The 24,405-nt window shown below is 35.8% G+C and overlaps 3 protein-coding genes across 3 annotated transcripts; 1 reads left to right on the top strand and 2 right to left on the bottom strand.

Moving 5' to 3' along the window:
- Nucleotides 1-753: 753 nt before the first annotated feature.
- On the bottom strand, nucleotides 754-2,763 carry LOC113340241 (patatin-like protein 1). The gene is made up of 5 exons (XM_026585453.1): nucleotides 2,526-2,763; nucleotides 2,016-2,417; nucleotides 1,784-1,930; nucleotides 1,387-1,677; nucleotides 754-1,265 (listed from the first exon to the last, which is right to left on the bottom strand). The coding sequence occupies exons 1-5, from the start codon at nucleotides 2,667-2,669 to the stop codon at nucleotides 924-926; spliced, it is 1,326 nt and encodes a 441-aa protein (XP_026441238.1). The 5' UTR covers nucleotides 2,670-2,763; the 3' UTR covers nucleotides 754-923.
- A 3,578-nt stretch (nucleotides 2,764-6,341) lies between these two features.
- On the top strand, nucleotides 6,342-8,951 carry LOC113324200 (renalase-like). Its single transcript, XM_026572525.1, has 9 exons — nucleotides 6,342-6,579; nucleotides 6,680-6,779; nucleotides 6,907-7,114; nucleotides 7,286-7,361; nucleotides 7,456-7,629; nucleotides 7,799-7,896; nucleotides 8,044-8,132; nucleotides 8,210-8,383; nucleotides 8,521-8,951. The coding sequence occupies exons 1-9, from the start codon at nucleotides 6,399-6,401 to the stop codon at nucleotides 8,687-8,689; spliced, it is 1,269 nt and encodes a 422-aa protein (XP_026428310.1). The 5' UTR covers nucleotides 6,342-6,398; the 3' UTR covers nucleotides 8,690-8,951.
- Nucleotides 8,952-9,049: 98 nt separating this feature from the next.
- LOC113324191 (patatin-like protein 7) lies at nucleotides 9,050-10,932 on the bottom strand. The gene is made up of 2 exons (XM_026572516.1): nucleotides 9,872-10,932; nucleotides 9,050-9,735 (listed from the first exon to the last, which is right to left on the bottom strand). The coding sequence occupies exons 1-2, from the start codon at nucleotides 10,826-10,828 to the stop codon at nucleotides 9,367-9,369; spliced, it is 1,326 nt and encodes a 441-aa protein (XP_026428301.1). The 5' UTR covers nucleotides 10,829-10,932; the 3' UTR covers nucleotides 9,050-9,366.
- Between the last annotated feature and the right edge of the window lie 13,473 nt (nucleotides 10,933-24,405).

Below are 24,405 nucleotides of genomic sequence, written 5' to 3'. Positions count from 1 at the left end.
TTTGATTCCGCCCGAAAATAAGCTCGAATTTTGATATCTCCAACTATACTTGCTAAATCTCTCTTTTTGTTATTGAAGATCCTTGCATTCTGTTCCTTCCAAATGCGCCACCGAATGGCAAACAGAAGATTGTTCTAAATACGGGTAAGCCGTTCAAAACTCCAAATTTGAATAGTTGTAGTAATACAATTGGAAACTACATTCTTCAACAAAATAAGTCTAAATTCTTTTAGTTGAGATTTAGTCATTCTTAACAACCCACCTAAAAAACCTAAATTTTTGATTGAATTTTGGTAAGTCAAATAATGGTCAAACATTGAATGGGTTGGAGACATTACCACTGAAAGTAAAAAAAGTTACTCTCACTTAGGCTTAATTATATCACTTGTTATGGTTGTTATGAACTTCTAGATATAATAACATAACCTAAGTTTTTCTATTGGGTAAAACCACAAACCAAATCTAACTCGATATTGAATTCAATTACGTGCGCAGTCCTCTAAAGAGTGTATATTTGGCATTTTCTTTTGATTGGTTGATTAATCATCTATTTTCCTCATTACTTTCATGTTTAGCATCACGACCCATGTTATATATAAGTCCCTAAATTCAATCAACGGCCATGATTGAAATGTTACGTGCACTCTCGAACTCCTCGAAATCTGCTATTATTTTTTCTTTTTGGCAATCTTGAGATTATCTTAAATACTTAAATACTGAAAGTACATTAAAGAAGAACTCTATCTATCTGGCTAGGCCACATACGACGACTCAAACAGGTTCTTAACGAGTAAGCTAAATTCTGAAGACCATAAGAGATAACTACATGACTCAAATGTCAGCCCGCTTCCATCAAATTAGTAGACCTAGACCCCTCTTGAGTTGGTGTTTTACAACAGTCGGGTCTCTAGCCTCCAAACAGTTCATTGCACGCTCGTCTGCGTGAACTTTCTATTGACTACCTTTCCTTGCCTTACATCGGGTTTATCCAAGAGAAGCTTTGTGGCGCATTCAAGGTTTTGTTCTCTTGCCGTGCATGCATCCCGCACTCGTGCTTTGCGTTCATTTACGAGAAGCTTTGCGAAGCGTTCTAGGGCTTGTTTGTTTGTGCCTCCTCCTTCCACACTCTCATATACCCCTGTATCAATATTCACTCTTGAAACATCCTCATGTATGAGTAGGTTCCCTACGCATTCCAGTTCTTTCATACTCTGTTTTGTTGCAACGTCCATCGGAGGAGCTGTATCTTCAATAAAGCTACGCGCCTGAAGATTAATTTTTTGGTTAATAAAAGAAAACATATAAAAAAAATTTGTAAGTGGATCTGGATCCTATATATCACATTGGAAATCTAGCGCACGTTGTACCCAAGTGTCGTCTAATTACCTGAATGCGGAGATAATTCTCCTGGCTTTGGACTGCCCGGAAGTGAATGGCAGTTTCAATGTCGACCATATCCGTACTGGCTTCAGAGTACACTTCCAAGATTGGAGTTATCCATTGCAGCATACCCCATTTGCTAACTTTTTCAGCGTCATATTTATTCGCACTCGGACTTGTTCCTGTCCCTAATGAAAGCACCAAGTACCTGGTACAGTCTGTTGTAGCCTTCACCTGCCGAGTGTTCTGGTGCTCCTCCAAACTGTCCCTTATCATTTCGTTCATAGCCACCAATGTCTGTATTTTTCAGTACGTTCATCATGTACCTCAATTCGAAAAATACAACCGAAACAAAAAGAAGACTAGAAGAAGGAAACTAAGCTATTAAAGGTTTTACGCTTACGGGATTATTGGCTGTAACGCCACCATCGATGAGGTTGAATTCCCAGTCACCCGTTTCGAAATGAACAGAAGGAAAATATGTTGGAGCCGCTGATGTACCGATGCACACCTCGTGCAAATACGCATTTTTAAACTCATTCCGCTTTCCCTGTAAAAAGATCGAAAGTCCGGTTAATCTTATAATTATAGTTTTAGATCTAGACATTCTAAGTAGTGATTGTACGTAGTTGTACCTCTTCAGTCGAGAAGATTGTGGGTTGAAGAAGCTTGATGTCGAAAGTAGGGATTACCAGCTTTGTTATGGTTTCATGCATTCTCAGATCTCCTAATATATCTTTACATAATTTGTGCAGGTATTTTCCGTCGTATTTAGGCCATCGCATATACTCCTTGATGCTTCCAATCCCCGGCAAATTCCCCAACATTGATTTCTCAAATATTTTGGGACAATGTTCTTTGTAGAAACCAAGAATTTGATGAGCAGCATAAAGAGGACGAAACCGGCCATCCTTGTTACGTGGTTTCTTATGATCTGGAGCTGCGAGCATCGTCGCTATCAAGCCACCGGTGCTAGTTCCGGCTATTACATCGAAATAATCAGCTAGTCTCCCGTCATCATACTCACTGTCTTGCCTCTACACATACAAAAAAAAATGAAGCAGCAAATTCATAGAAGTGTGTGATTCGGATTACACAAAAATGCTTCGATCGGGTTAGATAAGAATGTAAAAATGAAAATTTACCCGGATCTCGTCTTCTAGAAATTCTAGGATGACTGCTGGAATTATACCTCGAACACCGCCTCCATCAATACACAACATTGTCACCATCTTCCCAGTACGAACTGGTGAATCAGATGATGAATCATTAGGATCATCACTTGCCATCAATTTGGGTTCTAGCTAATTGGGGTTCACTGGTACAGTACTGAATTATAACAAATGTCCTTCGAAAATCAGATTAAGGAGCTAGTTAATTGACGAATTCATCCAGGTAAACACCAATATAGGATGGCGGAACAATTGGGACACTGCCTTATTATTCGGTCAGGGATCAGGATGCTATAATAATGGGTCACATAATTCTACATGTCGACCATAATTGGAGAGTGGCCTGTTTTCCTAATGCCCCGCTATTTGGAACTAGCCTTGAAATGAAAAGTTAGTTAGTGCAAGGGTTATGAGATTGAGTGTACACCACGGAAACTGTCACATGTATATTTTACGGCCTAAAATTTTCATGGGATATGACCGGTAATAATCTATCGTTCAGTGAATCAATTTCACCCACAAATATTCATTTTTGCACACTTGCATCAAAGTACGTATTTGTCTTCACTCTAAAGGCTTTATGCAATAAGAGTTTTTCTTCTTTCTCTCATACTCTTTATTTTACCGTTAGCATAATAGGTTTTCCATGCATCAACCCATTTGACACTCTCACAAAATCAGCAACATCATAAACACAAAGACATGACACAATTAACTCATTTTATTGTATCAATAGGAAGATTAAAAAACTTTTGTCTAACCAATGGACTAAACAAGCTATCACCCTATTGGTGATGCCTTATTCTCTCAAGACATGAGACTAATCTCCTCTCTGTAGCCTCTCATATCCTACTCTCTCCTATTGATTTACAATGTCTCTCACACTACATATACAGTAGTTTCATAGATAAAAACTGTGCACAACACACGCATGTGTCCCATAAGATAGTTTCATAATCGCTAATAACTGTGCATGTCGTCCAATTCGAGCCAACCTTCAAAACTTGTTCTATAGTAGTTATGAATACTCCTTTTAGGTTATATACTTATTCAATATCCGTTCTCCCGTGTATCACACCATTGACACGCTTATGAAGCCAATAACCAACTCATAACAGTCACCTTTGCCATAATCACCATCTTACATTGCTGAACTTAGCCTTGAGTCAATACTGAACCAACATAGGCACTGTAGTCTTCTTGTCCTAAGCCAATGCACGACCAACATTGCGTTACAATCATATCGGACAATCTCTTAGCTCATTCTGGTTATTTATGCGTAATATGATTCATTTAGCCAACTTGCTCGACAATAGCAATGCCTACTCTTGCATTTCTAGCTTGCTTGCAATGTCGAAGCTTTGGCCAACCTTGGACTAATGCATAGGCCAACTCTTGCCATATTTTACGTTCTTGCATCATCCTTGAGTTTGGGACAACTCTTTTCTATGGATATGCATCACTGCCAACATCGCATGTTGCATTTTTCATTTGGTCTTGTCTTGTCTTCCTGAATGAAGCTTCATCATGTCTCCCAATAAGCTTCATCACTTGGCCACCGACTGTACAATGTAGCGCTATCGTGGCGCTTCACTGGCCCTGCAGGGTCCCGTTATCTTAGAGCTTCATGGTCTATGTAATGTAGCGTCATCCTGGTTAAACACTAACTAGGACGGCTATGTTGTAACGTGCCATCTTGGCGCTTCACTAGCATGACCTGTAATTTTATTATTATTATTCATGTTAGATAAACGACGATGACTAAGGTTCTATCTAGCATCATGTTTTCTTTCTTTGATCTGGCTCGTAAAGATCTGAATGATAACATCGAAGTCATCTGGATCTTACTCAACATGTTTGGTTTTTTAAGTCAAATATGACTCAACTGAATCAAAAATATGCTAGTCAGCGTCTTGATCCCATGAGTCTCGGATATTTTATTCCCTGAGTTTACATGGGTCCAAATCAGAGGTTAGGTCTGAGGCAGGTCACCAAACAGATCTGACTCAAACTACAAAAAAAAATGATTTCACGTATGACTAGTGCCGAAGCAGGAGAGTCAGCAAAAAAAGCAAATACCCTGTAAGTATTAAAAAACCTGTAAGGCAGATAACATGTCATTCAAATCTAAATGACATACTGTCTAAGATTTTTATAGAGGATATCAGATTACACGAGGGTATACTAAATCCATAAAAAAATAAAACTATCATAACATTCTTTACTTCATATTACGTAAACGACTTCTCTAGAGCAATTCTGTCTGCTACAAAAATAGAGGACATAACAATATCATCAAATTCAGTCATGATCCTCGGAGAAGAGAGAAGTATAAAAATTCTTCGCTTCAACTGAAATTGCAGCTTTATCGTAGCACATTGACGCATCTATAAGAAAACAATTAATGTTGCTGCAAGAGTATTTATAAGATGCCATTTGGTGGAGATATCTTGAGTTCTTTTCAGGCTTAATCCTATGTTGTGCTAATCTAGCAGCTAGATTAGCAGTCCAGGTCAGCTAGGACAACCTCCTAATTCCTATGGCAGTGGTAATCTAACAGCTAACTCAGTGCCAACACTGTTTGGTTCATCGCAACCAATCTCAGCCGTAATATCAAAAAATAAATCTAGGAGCATTAAACCATTCAGCGAAAATGTGATTTTTGTGGCGCTTAACCATTCAAAGAAAAGGTGATTTTTGTGGCGCTAAACTATTCAGCGGAACTATCTCGCTGCTACTTCAAGTGCGAGCAAATGCTAGGAGAGAGAAGTAGTGCTAACAAATAGACAACACTTTTTTTTGAACTGCAACAATTTTCTGCTAATCTAGCAGCTCAATCTAGTTCATACGACTTAGCCTCAGCATCTTTGGCCCAACTCAATTTAGCTATCTGACCCCACTTTCTTGCTAAATTTAGATTAATAGAAGCATGAGCAGTTTTAGCTTGTTCTCTGGCAACAACATCATCAACATATAATATTAAACCATCCTCCTCCTGCATATCCCATGGATCAATATATCCTGCTAAATCTGGTCTAATTGAAGTTGCAAATCACCCAAAAATTTCCTTCAAACCTTTATGAAAAATTTTAGTCCTTGATTTTTTTTTTTTGCAAAGACAAAACTTGGTTTTCCTTTGAAATATAAATTATGCCACCACACTTTTACCTCAGAGAGAAAATCAGGGTGATGAAGTAGATAATTATGTAATCTAAGTTGGTCTACTGTTTTATCTCAAGCCCAATATTCAATCCATGACCTATTTATATAACCATGTCTTAAATTTGTTTGTAATCTGCGTCGAGACCTAGAATTTACTGATATAAAATTAAGATATGTCGTGTGACCCAAAATTTATTACAATGCTGTCAAATTCCATTATGTCCCCAAATCTACATCACTTAGAAAACTTTCTTCCTATGATATTTTTTTTTGCTAAAGAATTGCATCATCATCAGGAAAAAAAAAAATATTTCCTCCCTGAAACAAAATCTCTTTCGTGACTCAAAATTCGGAAATGTTTGGTGTACCGAAAACCTACACCGTGATCTGCACCGAAATTTTGATGTAAGAGGATATTTGGTAGTGGACCCCACCCATGCAAATCTCTCCTAGAACTGCCCTAACAGTCCTTGGATTTTTTTGGGGTGCAGATCATGGTACACACCTTCGGTCTGTGTATCATTACTGCTCAAAATTTGCAGAATAAAAATAAAATAAAATAAACAATTCTTAATACACCGAACTGAACCATACAGGGCTTGATGAAACAACAAAGAGCCCAAAATAGTAACTCACTTTTACACAGTCCCATCCCAATTTGGTCTCTACACATTGAAACAAAAAATGAAAATGGAAAGTTTACTGTTAAATTCAGTAGTATCATCAAATCTCCATCGTTTATTCTACCAAACCCCCCATCATACAAAACAACTCGTCAAACCAAAACCCTTCATTTCAGCTGCTCAATTCTCAACCCAAAATCAACAAATCATGGCCAAAAGGATTGCTGTAATCGGATGTGGAAGTAAGGTTTTTCATCTCTGTTTCACTTTCTATTACTTAATCAGTTGATAAAAGCTTGATAATGGTATAAATTTTAATTCTTTTTGATGGGTTTGGTTCAGTTTCTGGGTCTGTCTGTGCTTCCACTCTTGCCAAGAATGGAATGTCTGTCACCATGTTCGATCAAGGAAGAGGACCTGGCGGTAGAATGTCTCAAAGAAGGTAAACCCTTTTCTCTGAATTTCATGATTAGGGATTCATCTTGCTGTATTAGCTAGATTAATTAGGGTTTGGATATTGGGATTGTGGAGTAGGTTTATTAAGAAATTGAATTGGATTGTGATTGTAGAGAAATGACTGAAGATGGAAAAGAGCTTATGTTTGATCATGGTGCTCCATTTTTTACAATTACTGACAATGGTGTCATGGATCTAGTACGCGAGTGGGAACAACGAGGTTTTGTTGCTGAGTGGAAGGAGAAATTTGGGTCTTTTGATTTTGCCACTGCTAAATTTGGTGAAGCTGATTCCGTTTTTCATCTTACCCACTTTTTTACGGTAAAATCGTGTCGACGTATCTTCGTGTTTCAGCTTTACTTTTGAGACTGATTTAAGAAATTTCCACCACTTCCTACCAATTTTTCCTTCAGAATGAGACGGGCACAATGTTGTCAATCAATTACCTTTTTTGAACTTCAGCAGCCTTAAGTGATTTTGGTGTTGTTATAGGAAGAATCAACTAGGAAGAAGTATGTCGGTGTTCCGGGCATGAATTCTATATGTAAAACACTGTGCAATGAGCCAGGTACATGTTGTCGAACACTAAGTCATAAAATCTTTCTAAGAATAAATTCTTGAGAGACACTTTGTTTAGTGTGTCCTTTTCCGTTCCTCTTTAGGCGTGGAACCAAAGTTTGGAGTAACTGTTGCGAATGTACAGTGGTTGGCGGAGAAAAATTTATGGTCATTGGTTGATCTGAATGGTCAAGCTTTAGGGCATTTTGATGGTTTGGTGGCATCACATAACAGTATAGTTAACCTATGGCCTTCAACTGGAAGGAAGTCACCTTTGGGTTTGCTCTTATCCTCGCTTGTTCTTTACAGTCTTCTTCATTTTGAGTAGTTGGTTTATATCATTATATGTGATTCTTCAAATTATGAACTGCATCCTACTATTCAATTGTAAAGTTGAGATTCTTCAAATTCAGCATTACATGATTTTGTGTGGTGTGATCTGGTCAGATTTGACAGCGTTTCCAGAATTGGCAGTAAAGTTGAAAAACACTCCAGCCATTCCACGTTTTGCCCTGATGCTGGCATTTCCTGAACATCAGTCTTCTGTAAGTCTTACGTTATTGTATTTTGCTGTTACGTGTTCGACTCACCATCATTGTTGTGTATCTTTTATGTCAGATCTTAGACTGCTAATCGATTATATGAACTTTTTTCGTTTTAAAAGCCTGAAATTGAGTTTGTTTTTGGTCCAGATACCCGTAAAAGGCTTCTCATTCAAGAACTCTGAAGTTTTGAGCTGGGCATATTGTGATAGTAGCAAGCCAGGGTGCTCTACGAGTAGGCATGTATATTCAGTATACCCAATGGTCCAATCATTTATCTCGTATTATTTCTAATATGATTTGATGTGGTGTACAGTGAGTGCTGGGTACTGCATTCAACAGAAGATTATGCAAGGACTATAATTAGCCATACTGGACTACAGAAGCCTTCGAATGTATTACTGACTGAAGTTGCTGAAAAAATGCTTAATGAATTTTTAAGGATAGATAGTCATGTACCAAAGCCTTTCTTCACACGAGCTCATAGATGGTCAGTATAACAAAAAAGCCATACTACAATTACGTCGAAATGTTCAAAGCATATATTCACTTATGATTTGTTCTCTTGTCTAATTCCGAGAAATGCATTGAAACATTTAATTCCTTGTTTGTTTTTTTTTCAATTAGGGGTGGTGCCTTTCCAGCTACAGCTGTTGCAGAAGATGAAAAGTGCCTTTGGGACGCAAGCAAGAAGTTAGCCATCTGTGGTGATTTTTGCGTAAGTCCAAATGTTCAGGGTGCAGTAGTTAGTGGGGTTGCAGCTGCCGCGAAGTTCTCTTTGCTGAGCAGGGTCTAACAATGTCCTGATACCAACAGTTTTTGCTCATAAAACTGGTGAAACATTTACGCATTCACTCGAGCTTGTTGTATGTACCGGAGACATGAAAGAAAGGTATTCGCACAGAGAAATTTGTAATGTTCAATGCTCTTTGCTAAGTAATTGTTGTGATTCTGCAACCTTATAAATATGTAAATAAATGACAGTACTTCCAGTCACTGAAACCGTACCCTGTACGAATAATTCCTCTATCGCGTACTTACCATTGCTATGTTGTTTCCGATATATGTTAGCTGTCGACTGATTGGCCTCGAGCAGTTAGTAACCTGACTTGAGGTCTCTGACACTGCTCCGGTCGACAAACAATGAACTAAGTTGAGCTCACTTTTGTTAACAGGAGAAAAGATCGAAAAAGGAACAGAACATTGTTATGAACTCTTGTAATAATCATATTGAATTTCCTGTACACAATGATTGTAGAGAAAAAAACTTGATATTCAAACACAATTTGACTGTAATTAACTCGCAGTTCAGGCAAGCAAGGGAATTCTTGTGACAAATTGCTATCAAATAAACAACAGATAATCCTGGAACTACACAGTAGTATATGTTCTTGTATACACATGTGGCTCAGCTCTAACTCCGACTCAAAATCTCAAAAGTAGGCGAGCACAACACTGGAGAGGATAAAAAATTTACCACGAAAAATCGGTTGAGACAGTAGCCGAAGAACTTCTTGGTGACGCATGTTTGAACATGACAGTTGCAAAAATGCTTGATTTTCTTCTTTCGTGTTCTTTAACTAGAAGTCCAGCAAATTCATCTAGTTTCTCCAAGTTTGTTATCTCCACCAATTTCTTCCCTCGGAATAGTACCGATTCAACATTCTTTTGTTTAAGAATTGCCTCTGAAACTTCCAGTAATTTTCTCCCATCCATTGATACCGTATTCGGGTTCTTCCTGATAGGGGTTCTCTGGGGATTAGTCATTCCATTATTTCCTTGAATTCGAACGTAGTTCTCCGTTCTGTATTCTCCGAATGCCATTGAAACAGCTTGATCAACCTATAGAACCATTTTGACAGTAATGAAAAGAAGTATTAGAAAATAACCGGCAGTTAAAAGTAAAAGAGGGATTTTAGTCATTCGAAGAAAAACGTTCTCTTAATTAGAAACTGTTAGCTAAAGAACTGATAATTACCGTGTCGGAAGCTCCTTCTCCGGCAATTTTGAGAAACCCGGTAGACGAAAGTGTAAGATTCTGGTCACGGGCATCAGACTCGCCGTTTCCTAAAGAAACGACCAATAAATCCTCAACGCTATCACAGTACGGAAACTCTTGTTTATTGTTCAGTACATGTGTAATAGCAGCAGCAGCTGGATTATTCATCGCTAAACCACCATCGATGGCCATTATCTTAGTTTTCTTATCAACTGATTTCATTTCAAAACCACCATTAACCGTTAAATCTGAAGATGTAGCCACGCAAATTTCCCTCATCTTGAAGTCATAACCGTCGTTTTCTAAACCGTCGGCTCTTGAAAACAAAAACGTTGCTCTAGTTTTCAAATCAAAACAAGGAATCAAAACTGGTTTCAATGTATCTTTCAAAGTACATTCACCGAAAATCTGTCGGAAAATTTTCTCCATTTTTGCCGATGACCGAAACATCTTTCCGAACATTCCACTGGTAGAATTTCCCGAATTGTTCAACCGCTTACGGTTTTTCACGAGAAACTGCAACGCTTCGTTGGCATTTAGCAACGGTCTTCCATCTTTGCCACGGGTGAACAACAGAGCGATGAGAATTCCACCAATTCCTGAACCGGAAGCAACATCAAAGTAATCAGCAACACGAGCATCGGAATTCTTGGTTATGCTCATGAGTTTGGATTCTAAGTGGCACAAAGATTTTGCAGCGAGGATTCCATCTGTCGAACCGACACCGTCAATCGAGAGTACACGAACTTTGCCCACATCGTGTTTGTTCGCTTTCAGTGTCTCGACTAAATCTTCCACTGGCAATTTTGAGTTGGTTTGTTTAGAATCGAAGAGGAATTTGTTTTCGAGGATTGAAAAGATGTCGTTGGTGAGTTTGTCGATGTCGAAGTGGTTAGATGATGAGTCGCTCATCATTGGTGAATACACTTCTGCCATTGTTGTAAATTTTAACAAAATTTCTGAAAATTAAAACGGAATAAGAAACTGAAACTCGAGGAATTACTGATAGGTTTGAAGTTTTAATGTTGGAGAGAAAGAATGTGGTGATGATAGAAACGAGTTTGATGTGGTTTATTATATAGTGTTGAGAATTCAAAGAAGTGCGTACGTGGAGTTTACGCGCATTTTAGATTGGACGGTATTAAACGGCGCCTTCATTTGTTTATTTTTATTTAACTAGAATTACCAACGAAAGCTTGTCTCAGCCCCTTTGTCTAGAGTGTAATTTGACTGTGGAGATGAGATTCTGTAAAATAAATTACTATTTGTATCGTAGTTTTGCTGGAAGATGCAAGAAGGTTTGGAATATAATCCATTACGCTATCATCCTGAACGTGTGGAGGAAAGAAACACCAGGGATTTTTGATAAAACAGAGTATTGTTCAATGGAGCTGTGAACTGGACACTTTTAGGTTTATCACTTGTAATCAGATTCTTCACAACTAGGACATGATTCTTATATGTAATTCTTGATTACCGAAACATAATCTCTCAAAAATCTGGTAATCTCTTCGTTAACCAAAAACTTTATCTTTATTTTGTTAGTATTTGGTTGGTTGTTGGGTCTAGAAATGGAAAGGAAAGAAACAAGAAAGTGAGACTAAAGAAAAAAGAGATAACAAAAAGGATTAGACAGATGGAAACGTTTGAAATTAGTTTAAGGATTAATCTAATCAACTTCATTAGTGGAAGACATGGTATTAAAAAAGTTTGTTTTTGTCTTAGTAGTTCGACTTTAGGTTTAAACTGAATTTTAGTTTTAAACATTTTACGGTTGCAATAAACCATTTTTTTCAAGTGAAGCAAGGGACGCATTCAGACCAATGTAGTCGATTTCGGCCGGCCGAAATTTCGGCGAAATTCCGAATTTCGGTCCAAGAAGACGAGATTTTGTTAATTTCGGCCGGACGAAATCTTTGCGAAAATTTCGGCCGGAAACGCGTTTTTCGGTCGGAATTTCGGCCGGAATATATATATATAAATTTTTTTTAAATTGAGTGGATTAATCTCAAGTACAAAAATTAAACAGATTAATTCACTCACTAGTATTATTGCTTGTTGTTGTGTTCGAATTTCTTGACCTACAATTATCATTTGGTGTTGATGATGAGGAAGGTGAACAACCAAATTTACTAATATTATGTTTCTTTTAAGTGGGTCAATACTCCCTCAATCTTCTAGTCTGACTCAAATTAGGATTGGAATTAATTGAACCTGGCAACAAACACTTTTTATTACAAAAGTTGGAACCGAAATTACACCGAAATTTGAAAACGGAATCTCCCCGAGACAACGTTGTACCAGTGTCTCGCCCGGGACCGAGATAAACCGGAATCCGAAATTAACTACCTTGATTCAGACCAAAATCTGAGTCTGACTCTCTCTTACCCCATCATCATCATCACATCAAAAAAAAAAAGTTTAAGTCAGATCTCATCATAAAGTACTCAATGGTCCATATTTCATGATTTTGTCTCTCAATTTAATTCCGTCGGTAACTCGGTGGGGGTGGCGGCTAGTAAACCACACGATTTGGTCAATGTGAATCAATGGTTAAATGAGATTCAAAAGGACAAGCTGCTTTTTTCTAGCCGCAAAACATCGTTGCAAAATGGTAAAAAAACATAAAATCTAATGTTAGATCTCTGACACACGTGTGGTGGTCCCACATTCCAAAAGGAGCTAAACCGTCACATGGAATTAAGAACATGATTCACCGTACCCTCGGCCAGCCGCCGTCAGTGACCACTTTATAAAGGGGAAAGTAAGAGAGTGTTTAATTATATGAGATTATTGATCTCCTAAAACAACTTGTAGTTGTATGATATTGTTATTCTTATACTTTTAAGTTTGTCTCTACTGATATTTTATTTGAAGTAATTGGGAGACTCTTACATCTGCGTAACTTTCTTTGCATATTTCATAAAGGTTTTTTTTTAATACAATTTTTTCTCTTCGATTTTTGTTTTAGTCGAAACGGAAGTCATAGAGTCAAAATGAAATTACTTCACAAAAAAATTAAAATTTTCATTTTTCAGAAATCGAAATTAGATTTGATCCTTTCCTCCTCTTTCTCTCTCCTCTCCTTTCCTCTTCTCTCTAAAACAAAAATCTTAGCCTCCACTAATTTCTTGCTCAGATTTGGTCCTTTTTGGACCAGATCTGAGCAATTTTTTTTTTTTAAGTTTTAATCGATTTAAAGTAGTTTTTTTTTTGTTTTTTAATATCATTTGACATATTTCTTCGCTATTTAGAGCGATTTTTCTTCGCCATTTGGGGCGAGCTTCTCTTTGCTTTGAGGGCGATTTATTCAAACACTGATCGCTGGTTCGTGACTTGCTATTCTCGATTCAAGAACATCGACAATCTAACACGGTATTTCTTATAATCCATATTCAATCCAAAGGATTTAGGCCATCCGTGTTCGTTTGGAGTTACAAGGTTTTGGGCAAATAACTCCATTCTTATAGGAGTATCTCTTACTGAAGAAGAAGAAAATCAGATTAAATGGTCGGAATCGATTCCGGATTATACCATCATCCTTCCCTGTTACATTTACAAAAATTGGGTATATTTACGATATATGGCTCTTTCTCATCGCGATGTACTTGTAATTGATATCTTCATTTGTATTAGGGTTCTTATTATCTTGTATTTTGGTGTTTTTGTTATTCTTGTAAACAATCATGTAATCACATTTTGATTTGAATAAATGGAAATTGTTGATTGACCAACAAAAAAAAAAAAAATCAATTTCATGTTTCATATTTTATTAACAATTTAAAATATGATATATTTTTTTAAATATTATAAAGTAATTTGTGAGAGTATATCCAAAAAACTATCTAAACCAACTTGAACCTAAGATCGAGATCGACTCAACAATATTTGAACGCTGGACTTTGTAAGATATATACAAAGATCCTACCACTAGTATGATACCAGAATTTTTTTTGCTCGCGTTTTGATATACATGACACAATCATGGGATAGGATCCAGTGATATGGTTAAATCTGACATAATTATGACATGATTTGGCCATTTTTTCTACAAAATCCAAATAACGAGTTTCAAATTAATTTTCTGGTGACATGTTCCACTTAGTTATGTTTAACAAATGAATACATAATGGTGTATGCTGTTTGTGAACGATCTTTTTTTTTTTAGCAAAGAAAAATAAAAATAGAAAGAAGACAAGAGAAGACATACAACAAAGAATCGTCGAATCTAGACCCACCATCATCAAATTTACACCACTCTGAAACAAAAATGAAAAAGTTCATCAGAGAAATGCAGATCTAAAATTAAACTAAAATTCAAATAATAACATATAAAAACAATAAAATAAAAATAAAAATAGATATAAATGGCGCAAGTGTGCAACTTGAACAAAACAAGGGATCGGATATTAAAATGAAGACCCAAAAAATACCAACATTATGTATTTCCCTCTTTGGATTCCAACACAAATGCCCCTCTCATTAGATCCACCGACTATTCAAATAAATTCTTGTCCTTTTCTTTTTTAATAAATTTAATTCGAGATCTGGTAGTCATTTCCAAAATATCCTGTCTCTTTAGAACTATTAGTTTCCGAAATATCCTGTATCCTTTTTTCTTTTAGAACGAGAACCCGTTATTTTTATCGGTTGGTAGCGGCTAACAGATAAATTAGTATCTAAATTCTGTAGTAATTTTTTTTTCTATTGGTAGTGGCTACATCCCAGAGGGTAGCAATACTAGTAGGAATCTGATCAGCGGTCCATCTACTTTGGATGTTGTTTGATAAAGCATGAACTGCCAGACAGTAACAATACTGTAGTAATTTTGTAAGCACTTATTCATGTTGGAGCTTTTGTTGAGTAAAGAAAATAAATGGTGTTTAAATTATTATGAAGATGTGGAGTATATATATAAATATTTGGTGCTGCACTCATCTTACCCAACATTAAGATAAGTAACAAGGGTTTAAATTATTTGTTCATTTTATTATTTAGGCTCCTCTTACGAATAAAGATTAAACTTTTTAACTTAAGCTTCACGAATCATGATAGCCAATCATTCAGGAAAACAAAAGATATTACTTCGTGGTAGATTTGGGAAAAAAAAAATCTTTACGTTGTATCTTTTATTTATTTATTTTTGCCACAGAGTAGCAATTTCTCTTAAAATTCCAAATAATAGTATCTTTGTTGTCCAGCATTTGGTCTAGCCATTGGGTTTGAAACCGAGCTCTACTGACGTATGGTTACAGCAGATGTCATCCCAAATTACAAGTAAAATTCTACGATGATTTCTCTCGATAGATATAAAATATCAATAATATAAAAGTCAGAGTTTACTCTTGGAGGGTTTTCATTTCAGCCATATTTATAGTATGGAGATAATTTTTATTTTTTTTGATGAAGAAGAAATTTATTAGAAGGGAGAAAAAGTACAGAGAAGAAATTAGTATGACACCTAGGATTTAAGACCTTTTCTACCAAAGTTTATTCTCCAGTACAAATGTGAAGGTTATAGAAAAATATGACATGGCTAAGCGGGGGTAAATGAAAAGGTCTAAATAAGACTTTCTTTATGACCTTGGGTCTTAGGTCCACATCACTTTGTCTCTAAATTTAAATAAAAAGATGTAGGTAAGACCTTGAACATTGGAGTTGGACTTTAGGTCAAAGTTTTTATCTGTACTTATTTTTGTTTTTTAGCAAATGACCCATTAGAAAAAGGTGATGACAAAATCTCCACTTAGAATTAATGTAGTTAATATCGGATACCGGTTTGTCTCGGCCAGAAACCGGTACACTGGTACAAAATTATATCGGGGAGATCCCGGTTTCAAATATCGGTGTAATATCGGTTCCTCCTCAAGTATCAACGACATATTTCAGTTCCAAATATTAAGCTAAGCAAACATAAAATTAAAACTGACCAAAATTCAGCATGATCCCCAAATTTCGGAAAAATAAAATAATTGATGCCTAAGATGCGAAATAACTTTTTTTTTTTAGTATAAATGGCTTTTGCACGCTTCATGAGATTAATTTTGTATAACATTGTCGCCCACCTTTGAGCATAGTAATAAAGGCTATAAGCCTTAAGCCTAAACTTCTGGTTATCAGAAAAAGTAAATAAAACCTTAAGCCTGAAGGTGTCTTACGAACACCTACCATACCACGTAGCGAGGACCCCTGTATGCATGATTAACAAGTGGTAAACTCAGTCTTTAAAATTTCTATGAGTTTTCAATAGCCACTAAAATACACTCTGCAAATCGGGCGACACTAGTCGACTCGGTCTTTAAAATTTATATGAGTTTTCAATCTTTTTGAAGCCTATTTCTTTTAGATTTCTCCTTCAATCCTAATCTTCTGTTTCAATGTTTTGATTCCACTTTCATTATTGGTTTTTTCTTTGTTTTTTAACAGATTTAATGATGTCTATATGAGCAATTATTATCATTTTCAATCTCTTCTCATACCTAAAATGCTTTTCTACATTTTGAAGTTTATTATCGTATTGCTAATGGATTTCTAATCTTTTTGCAGGGCCATCTTACCATCCACCATGGGAAGCTTCCATTATTGGGCTTTTGTTTTGATTAATCTCTTTCTGTCAATAATATTGTTGCAGCCAAGCTCCGATTTGATATCATTTCCGACAGCAGTTTTGCAAGCCATCAATCAAAGAATGGTTATTATGAGTATGAACCAGTATTGCAGTTTAGATTATGTATATATTCACAATGTATAAGGTGAGTTAATTTTCTATGATTCAACAGTGCCGATTCAACATTGTGTGAACCAGAATTTGAATTTTCAAAATAATTCCCCTTATAGATCAGCGTAATTTGTGGGACTCCAGCTATCCTCTAAATATTTCCGAATTGACTGTAATCGACTTCAATGCCAGAATTCGGTATATTTTTTCTTCGAGTATATCCTTTCCTTTTTTACCTCTTCATAGTTATAACAATATAACTATTTTCAGTTATAAATTATTCGATTTTCTCCTTTATATTGAGCTGGAAACAAAGTCTTTTCTCATATTACCTTCTTCTGGAACTCCATTAAGATATTTAAAACCTAGAGCAATGGATTCATCTTCAAACACACAAGTTTCTTTTCTCACTTCACAAATGAATGAAGCTCTTATCCGTGACTTCAACCAACGTAATCTTAGGAAAGTTGTGGGTTCAACAAGGGCCATATCAGATGCAAAAGAAGAATGGAAAAACACCTTAATTGGCAAACTGCATTCAAAAGATCCGGTGGAAACAGATACTGTAAGGAAAGAAGTCAATACTCTTTGGAAGCAATATCGAATCAAAAAAATGAGAGGTCTGGATAAAAATATTTATCTCTTTCAGTTCACATCCAATGAAGTAGTAGAAGCAATTCTCAAAAGAGGTCCTTGGAATGTTCAAAAGAGTCATATCACTCTTGTGAAATACAATCCTTCAATTGCTGTAAAGGATCATGATTTTTCTCACAAGGAGTGGAATGTGCAATTCAAAAATATCTTTCTTGAACATCATACAATACCTGTCATTGATGAAGCTTTGGTAGAATTGGGTCCTAAAATATGGACAATGGCTGATAATTGTCGTCCAGATTCTGGCACTGTTATAACTGCAAGGGGTAAGATTGACCTCAAAAAGCCTATGCACAAGGGAGGATGGTGGAACATTACATCTGGTGGAGTTACATGGGTTCGGTATCACTGGGAAAGACATCCACACCTTTTTTGTAATCATTGTTTCATAGTACAACATAATGATGAAGAATGTGATAATACTGAGCTTGATCTAAAGATTGGGAGATACACTAATGAAGAATATATCAGTTACCGCCATAACTTAGCAAGACATTTTGGAGGGAAAATAATTGAGGATTTGGACCAATGGATGCAACAAATCTATGAAGAAAGTCGTAAACAACCGGAGGAAAAAGAGAAGGCAGAGAAACTAGAAGAAGCAAGGAAAGCAAAACGATCTAGAAGTGATGATGATACTGAAACTGAAAGTAACATTGGTCACAATACTGGTTCTACTGATAAAATAGATAATTTTGATGGCATGGAGCATGATTTGGCTAAGGAAGGAGATCAACCTGCAAGAGAGAACTCTGATGGTATGTCGGAGGCCTCTGCTGTTGTAGTAATATTCTCAAAAAATCTTAACTTTCTGCATAATTTTCAACTTTTGATTTCTAACATTTCTTTAAATATGAAGATCTTATCTTGAAATGTCCAAGTCCTAGCTAAAAAATTCACTAAAGATTAATTATTTGTATTAGTTAAGAAACAATCCTCTGATTTTCTATTTGTTATAGAAACTAAAGTAGACAGTGACATAATGGTTTCTCTAGCAATTTCCCTAGGCTACTGTAATCATGTTAATATTAATAGAGTTGGTCTTGATGGAGGTTTAATTCTCATGTGGAATGATGGCATCTTTTGTGATATTCAACATATCTCCAATATATGATACATGTCATCACTAGAATAGATTCTAGTAAACCAGAAGTTCTCATAACCTTCATGTATGGCTCCACTTATTTTGATATAAAGAAAGAGCAATGAGATTTACTGATGAATATTAGTGAAAATATTTTGCAAGCCTAATTAGTCGTAGGTGATCTAAAATTTCATCTCCATGATATTTATGAGGCTTCTAATTTTTCTACTGAGGATAGATATGTGCAGGAAAAAATGAACAATTGTGGTCTTATGGATATTGGCTATACAGGTAAGAATTTTACCTGGACTAGCGATAGTTTTGGAACGGGTAGTAGGAAATCTTGAATTGACATGGCCTTAGGTAATAGTTATTGGTTAAGTTGTATTTCTCAATCCAAGCTTTTACACTTAGTTCAAACTAGTTCTGATCGCTTCCTCATCATGCTAGTCCTAAAGGAAATAGATAGTAACTCTTGGATACCTTTTAAGTTTTTTGCTATATGAATGAAACATTTTGCTTTTAAGAATCAACTTCGGATTGCTTGGAATACTAATATTAATGGATCTGTTGCTTTTAATTTGAGCAATAAACAAAAAAGTACTAGGAAAAGATGGTCTCATTGGAATAAAGTTGAGTTTGGAGACATTGATAGGAATATCAATAATATACAAGCTCAACTTGAAACTATTCAGAATGATATGTCTTATAATTCTCAGCGTGATAATATTGTTGCTATCACTAAGAAACTTGATGATTGGTTTAATATTAAGGAAGATTTCTATAGGTAAAAATCTGGTGATTCTTTTATTACTGAAATGGATCATAATACCAAATATTTTCACACTCTAACTAATAGAAGAATGTGTAGGAAAAATATTGATTGTCTTTGTGATACTAATGGTGTTTGGTATAGTGATTCTAAAGATATTGCTAATTTACTTGTGGATCATTTTGCTCAGGTTAGTAAAACCACTGAACCAGTGTTTACTGACATTAATTTTGATATTCTTCCTATCATTATTACTTCTCAAGATAACAACAATTTGACTAGAATTCCTACTATGGATAAAATTCACCAAACAATCAAACATATGAGTGCTTGGAGTTCCCATGGGCCTGATGGGTTTCAGGCAGGCTTTTATCACTATAATTGGGAGATAGTTGGTAAGGATATTTCTACTGCTGTTCATAGTTTCTTTGAAACAGGTTATATGTCTAAAGAGTTTAATAAAACATATCTTAGTTTGATTCCTAAAACTGATAATGTTAAGAGTCTAGCGGATTTTAGACCAATAGGTTTGTGAAACACAGTTTATAAAGTCATATCTAAGATTATTGCTGATAGAATTAAACCCTACTTAAAGCATCTTATATCTCCTTATCAAGCTGCTTTTGTCCCAGGTAGAGATATTCATGATAACATTATTGTTGCTCATGAGATGATACATACCATGAAACATAAAGAGGGTCATAGTGGAACGATGGCCTTAAAACTTGACCTTTCTAAGGCCTTTGATATAATTGAATGGAATTTCCTTCTAGGTTTTCTTATGCTAAATTCTGAGGTTTCATAGAACAATGTATATCCACTACAACTATTTCTGTGCTTCTGAATGGTTCTCCCACTCAAATTTTCTCTCCAACTAGAGGTATTAGACGGGGTGATCCTCTTTCACCCCATCTATTCATTCTTTGTATGGAATTCTTATCTATATTGCTCTCAAATGCTGAGACAAATCACTTAATTTCAGGTGTAAAATCATCTAGGAATGCACCAGGTATCACTCATCTTATGTTTGTTGATGATATTTTGATTTTTATTAAGGCAAATATGCACAATATAGAGGGTATCATAGGTGTTCTTGACTATTTTAGCAATGTTTCTGGACAGATGCTCAACCTAGACACATCTAGTGTTTACTTTAGTCATAACATTCCTCAAAGTTATAGAAATTTCCTAGCAAGAGAACTTAGAATGACTGACACTGATAAATACCTGGGTGTGACTTTGTTAATTGGTAGGGATAAAACCAAGGATTTTAAACCTCTTATTCAATATTTTGGCACTAGACTAAAGTGTTTGAAAGGTAAGACAATAAATCACTCTGTGAGAACAACTATGTTTAAACATGTTTTGAATGCTTTGCCTACTTATCAAATGGGGTGCTTTAGAATTCCTAAAACTATGATAGATCAGATGGACTCCATCCAAAAACACTTTTGGTGGGGACATAGTGATAATAAGGATATTTGTTTGATAGGATGGAACAAGTTGCATGTTCCAGAGGCTCTTGGTGGCCTTGGTATTAGGAACCTTGAACACTTCAATACAGCTTTGTTAACTAAGGTTGCTTGGAAAGCCTGTAATAATGATAAATATTTATGTATGCAGATTGTTAGAGAGAAATATGGTAAGAATCGTAATTTACTTCACCTAGATAAATTAAAGGAGGATTGGTCTTGGCTTTGGAGGAGTATATACTCTGGCATTGAAGTTGTGCAACAACAGTCCAAATGGATTGTTCAATGTGACACAAAAATTAAAATCTGGCTAGACAATTGGATTATTGGTCTTAATAGTCCACCTGTTCCAACTGTGGGACTTTCTAGCTTTGTTTATTTTACATTTGGTTGTGATTTATTCTACCCTGGTACTAGAGTTTGGAATGAACAAATTATTTGTGCTATCTTTGATGTAGAAACTTATAATGCCATTATCAGTATGTATGTGTCTGATACAGGGGAGGATTATCTAATCTGGAAACCAGATAGGAGAGGTAAGTTTTCTGTGAAAAGTGCATATAATGCACTCTGTGCTGAAGATGTTAATAAAGCTATCATAGGTGACACTATACCTACAGAGGTTTGGAAAAAACTTTGGCACTTTAAAGTTCCTCATAGAATCCAATTATTTATTTGGATATGCCTGAAAAATATTGTGCCTGTTAGGGGAACATTAGATTTTTATAAGGCTGATAAAGATTCTCAATGTAGTTTTTGCAGCAGCAACACTGAAACTATTAGTCATATACTAGTGGAATGCTCTTATGCTAGAGCAGTTTGCAATGCTTTAAATGTGAATATTTCAGATGTTATACAAAACTTTAACTCCATACAGGATTGTATTATATCTTGGTTTTATTCAAACACAGATGAAGGAAATAATAGTTTTCCCGTGACCGATTCTATTGTCATCAAACTTATGTGAGCAGTTTGGTACATATGGAAGGACAAATGCAGTTGGATTTTTTCCAGAATGTAAAACCTAAAATTCACAGTACTCTTACTAGAATTCGTAATCTTATTAAACATTGTGAATCTGTTTCAGTCTCATCTAGTGTTTCTAGCAGCAGGCATATTCTTCCTAAAATTTGTTTTCCACCAGATACAAGCTATATTAAAGTTAACATTGATGCTTCTTATGTTTATGAAACAAGAAAGGGTAGCATTGGACTAATAGTTTGTGATCATGCAGGGCATGCTCTAGCGGTGAAAGGTTTTATCTTGGAGGAAGAAATGGAAGCTGAGGTTGGAGCAGAACATTTTGAATGTAAAGCCTTGATCAAAGATGTAGAATGGATGAAAGAATATGGATTCAATAAAGTGATAATTGAGGCGGATTGCGAGAATTTGGTGAACTCTATACATATGGAAGACCCACAAATGCACTGGATCAATCATCACCTTTTTCTTTCAGTTAAAAACAAATTTTCAATTCATAAATTCTGGTTTTGCAAGTTAGTTAATAGGTTAAGTAATAATGTGGCTCATGAGTTAGCAAGAAAGCTAGACTTGAAGCTAGTAGTTTCTCATTTGTCTCGAATTTTCTTTCAGGCATTGTTAAGTGGATTGAGGATGATCATGTTCTATGTGGAAGAGTTTAATCAATAAAATATTCTGTTAGTATAAGAAAAAAAAAACAAGTGGTAAACTTCCCTGCCTCCTCTCTCTTTACCGGCTTCCCGATTTCCATCTCTCAACAACAAATGAAGATCACCATAGTCAATGTCTCTTATGTTCTGAAAATTAGAAAAATTTCGTGATCGACCTTATGTTCTTCCATGATTTTAGAAAATCAAGCTTAGATTTTAAAAATTGTCTCCCGCACACAGAAACCTAATAAGTCAGTGAATCTCTTTTATACCTAAAATTGTTTCCTTATATCTCTCAATTTTTGAAACAACTGCTTAATCTTTTTCCTATTTTATTTATGGATCCAATTGCTTCAAATCAGAAGGAGTAAAATCTTCAATCGATGAGAACGATACTTAGATCTCTTCCTTCAACTAAAATTCCGACCGAAAGTACCCCGATGTTCGCAAATACCCAATATCAGGAAAATCATTGTATCGTTTTCTCCCATACCGGCCGATATTTTCTAATTACCGGTTTAATAAACTGCCCCGTTTTTTTTTAACTTTTCAAAAGTGCCCTTCTGTTTGTTTTTCCATCCAGATTCACTTTTTATTGGTCACCACCAATTTACCAAGTCAATATGATATACAAAGTTACGGTAAAGCCCTTCATAACCCTAAGCTTTATAATAGATAGTGTCTTCGCCTCTTCCTTTGTCATTCTTGTTCTTCTCTGTTTCTTTCATGTGAAGAGTATCGGTGATGATGATGATTGTTTGATGTTGGTGGGTGAATTGTTGGCCGAGAAATCAATAGAGAAGTGGTCACTGCTGTGTTGTTTTGATGGAGATTTGAAGAAGGAAGTGAAATGGATGATTTTAGAGATAGTAAGAGGAGATTGGTGAAGATCAGACATGGGTTTTGTTTGAATTCGAGTCTAGGATGAGCTAAAGGTCTTAGATGTTGTTGCGTCGATTTTTGTAATTTGTCGCCGATAATCTTAGATCTGGATGAAATTGAGAAATCAAGGGTTTGTGTAATTCGTTAAAATAATAAAGAAATGTTTGTTGTCGCCGCCGATTTGAGCTTGAATGGGTTTTGTTTTGTTAATTGAAGTTCATACAGGACTGAAATTTGGTGGTTGGTGCTGGTGCTTGAATGGGTTTACTAAGATAGAGATGGGTATAAAATGGAAGTGATGGTGGTTTCTGTAGATTGGGATTTGCAGAATTGATTAAGGAGGGGTTAGTGGCTCGTGTTAGATTGGTGGTTGGTTTTGCGGAGGCATTGGTAGTAATCTGAACAACATTGGCTGTGTTACAGTATTGCAGAAGAAATTTGAGATTGTGAGTAAACAAGTCAGGGATGACTGAGAATGAAACGAAATGTTTTGAGCTAAACCTGAAGTTTTAAATGTGAAGAGTGGATGAATTAACAATGGGTTTGGTACAAATATAATGAAATTGGAGTTATGTCTGATGTTGAGAATTGTTTGTGTGTGTACTTGACGTGGGTGTGTTTGTGGCTCTAGATCTGATTTGGAATTATAGATAAAACTGCAGTTGTGGGTGTCGATGAATTGTTTAGTAAACTAGGTTGGTATTGCTGCAATATCAGGAAATGTACAAGGAAGACGAATGTGGTATTGTTGATGCTTCCAGTGGGTTGATAAATGAATGCTTGAGTTGTGAATTAGATGTATGCTAGGTTTTCCTGGTGAGAAGAAATACATGCTTGGATATGGAAGGAATAGCACCAGAAGCAGACATAACTCTGCCTGATTAATTCTTCAGTGAGCTGACTCAGTGACTCGCTGGGCGCTACACGGTGACTCAGCCGAATCAGCTGAATTCAGACGAACTCTATTGAGATCATTTGAGACTTTTATCAGGTACCAGCTGGAACTTAACGACCCTAACAATCCGTTAGTCGTTTTTTTTGAATAAAACAGTCAAAGAAGGGGCACTTTTTAAAAATTTAAAAAAACAGGGAATTTTTATTAGTGCATTTCAAAACAGGGACATTTTATCAAATTCTCAAATTACATTCCAGTTATTTAAGATGTTATTAAAGTTCCCCTCCTAAAAAATTTCATTCCAGTTACATTGTACGGAGATAATAAAATTCAAGACTCGATCTATCTTCCCTTAATTTCTATCTTTTTCTTTTTGATGAAGAAGCATAAGTTCGTAACTATAAG

Source organism: Papaver somniferum, chromosome 1 (genome assembly GCF_003573695.1).
Source record: "Papaver somniferum cultivar HN1 chromosome 1, ASM357369v1, whole genome shotgun sequence".
In the NCBI taxonomy this organism is placed as follows: Eukaryota; Viridiplantae; Streptophyta; class Magnoliopsida; order Ranunculales; family Papaveraceae; genus Papaver; species Papaver somniferum.
This window is presented reverse-complemented; position numbering and strand designations above follow the sequence as displayed.

Excerpts from the sequence above, each read along its gene's own strand:
- LOC113324191 (XM_026572516.1), bottom strand. The coding sequence starts at position 10,828 with ATGGCAGAAGTGTATTCACCAATGATGAGCGACTCATCATCTAACCAC. Across the intron at positions 9,736-9,871 it reads GAGAAGGAGCTTCCGACACG|GTTGATCAAGCTGTTTCAAT; the intron begins GTAATTATCAGT and ends ATGGTTCTATAG.
- LOC113324200 (XM_026572525.1), top strand. The coding sequence starts at position 6,399 with ATGAAAATGGAAAGTTTACTGTTAAATTCAGTAGTATCATCAAATCTC. Across the intron at positions 7,115-7,285 it reads ATCTTACCCACTTTTTTACG|GAAGAATCAACTAGGAAGAA; the intron begins GTAAAATCGTGT and ends GTGTTGTTATAG. Across the intron at positions 7,362-7,455 it reads AACACTGTGCAATGAGCCAG|GCGTGGAACCAAAGTTTGGA; the intron begins GTACATGTTGTC and ends GTTCCTCTTTAG.
- LOC113340241 (XM_026585453.1), bottom strand. The coding sequence starts at position 2,669 with ATGGCAAGTGATGATCCTAATGATTCATCATCTGATTCACCAGTTCGT. Across the intron at positions 1,678-1,783 it reads GCGTTACAGCCAATAATCCC|ACATTGGTGGCTATGAACGA; the intron begins GTAAGCGTAAAA and ends TGAAAAATACAG. Across the intron at positions 1,266-1,386 it reads AGAATTATCTCCGCATTCAG|GCGCGTAGCTTTATTGAAGA; the intron begins GTAATTAGACGA and ends ATTAATCTTCAG.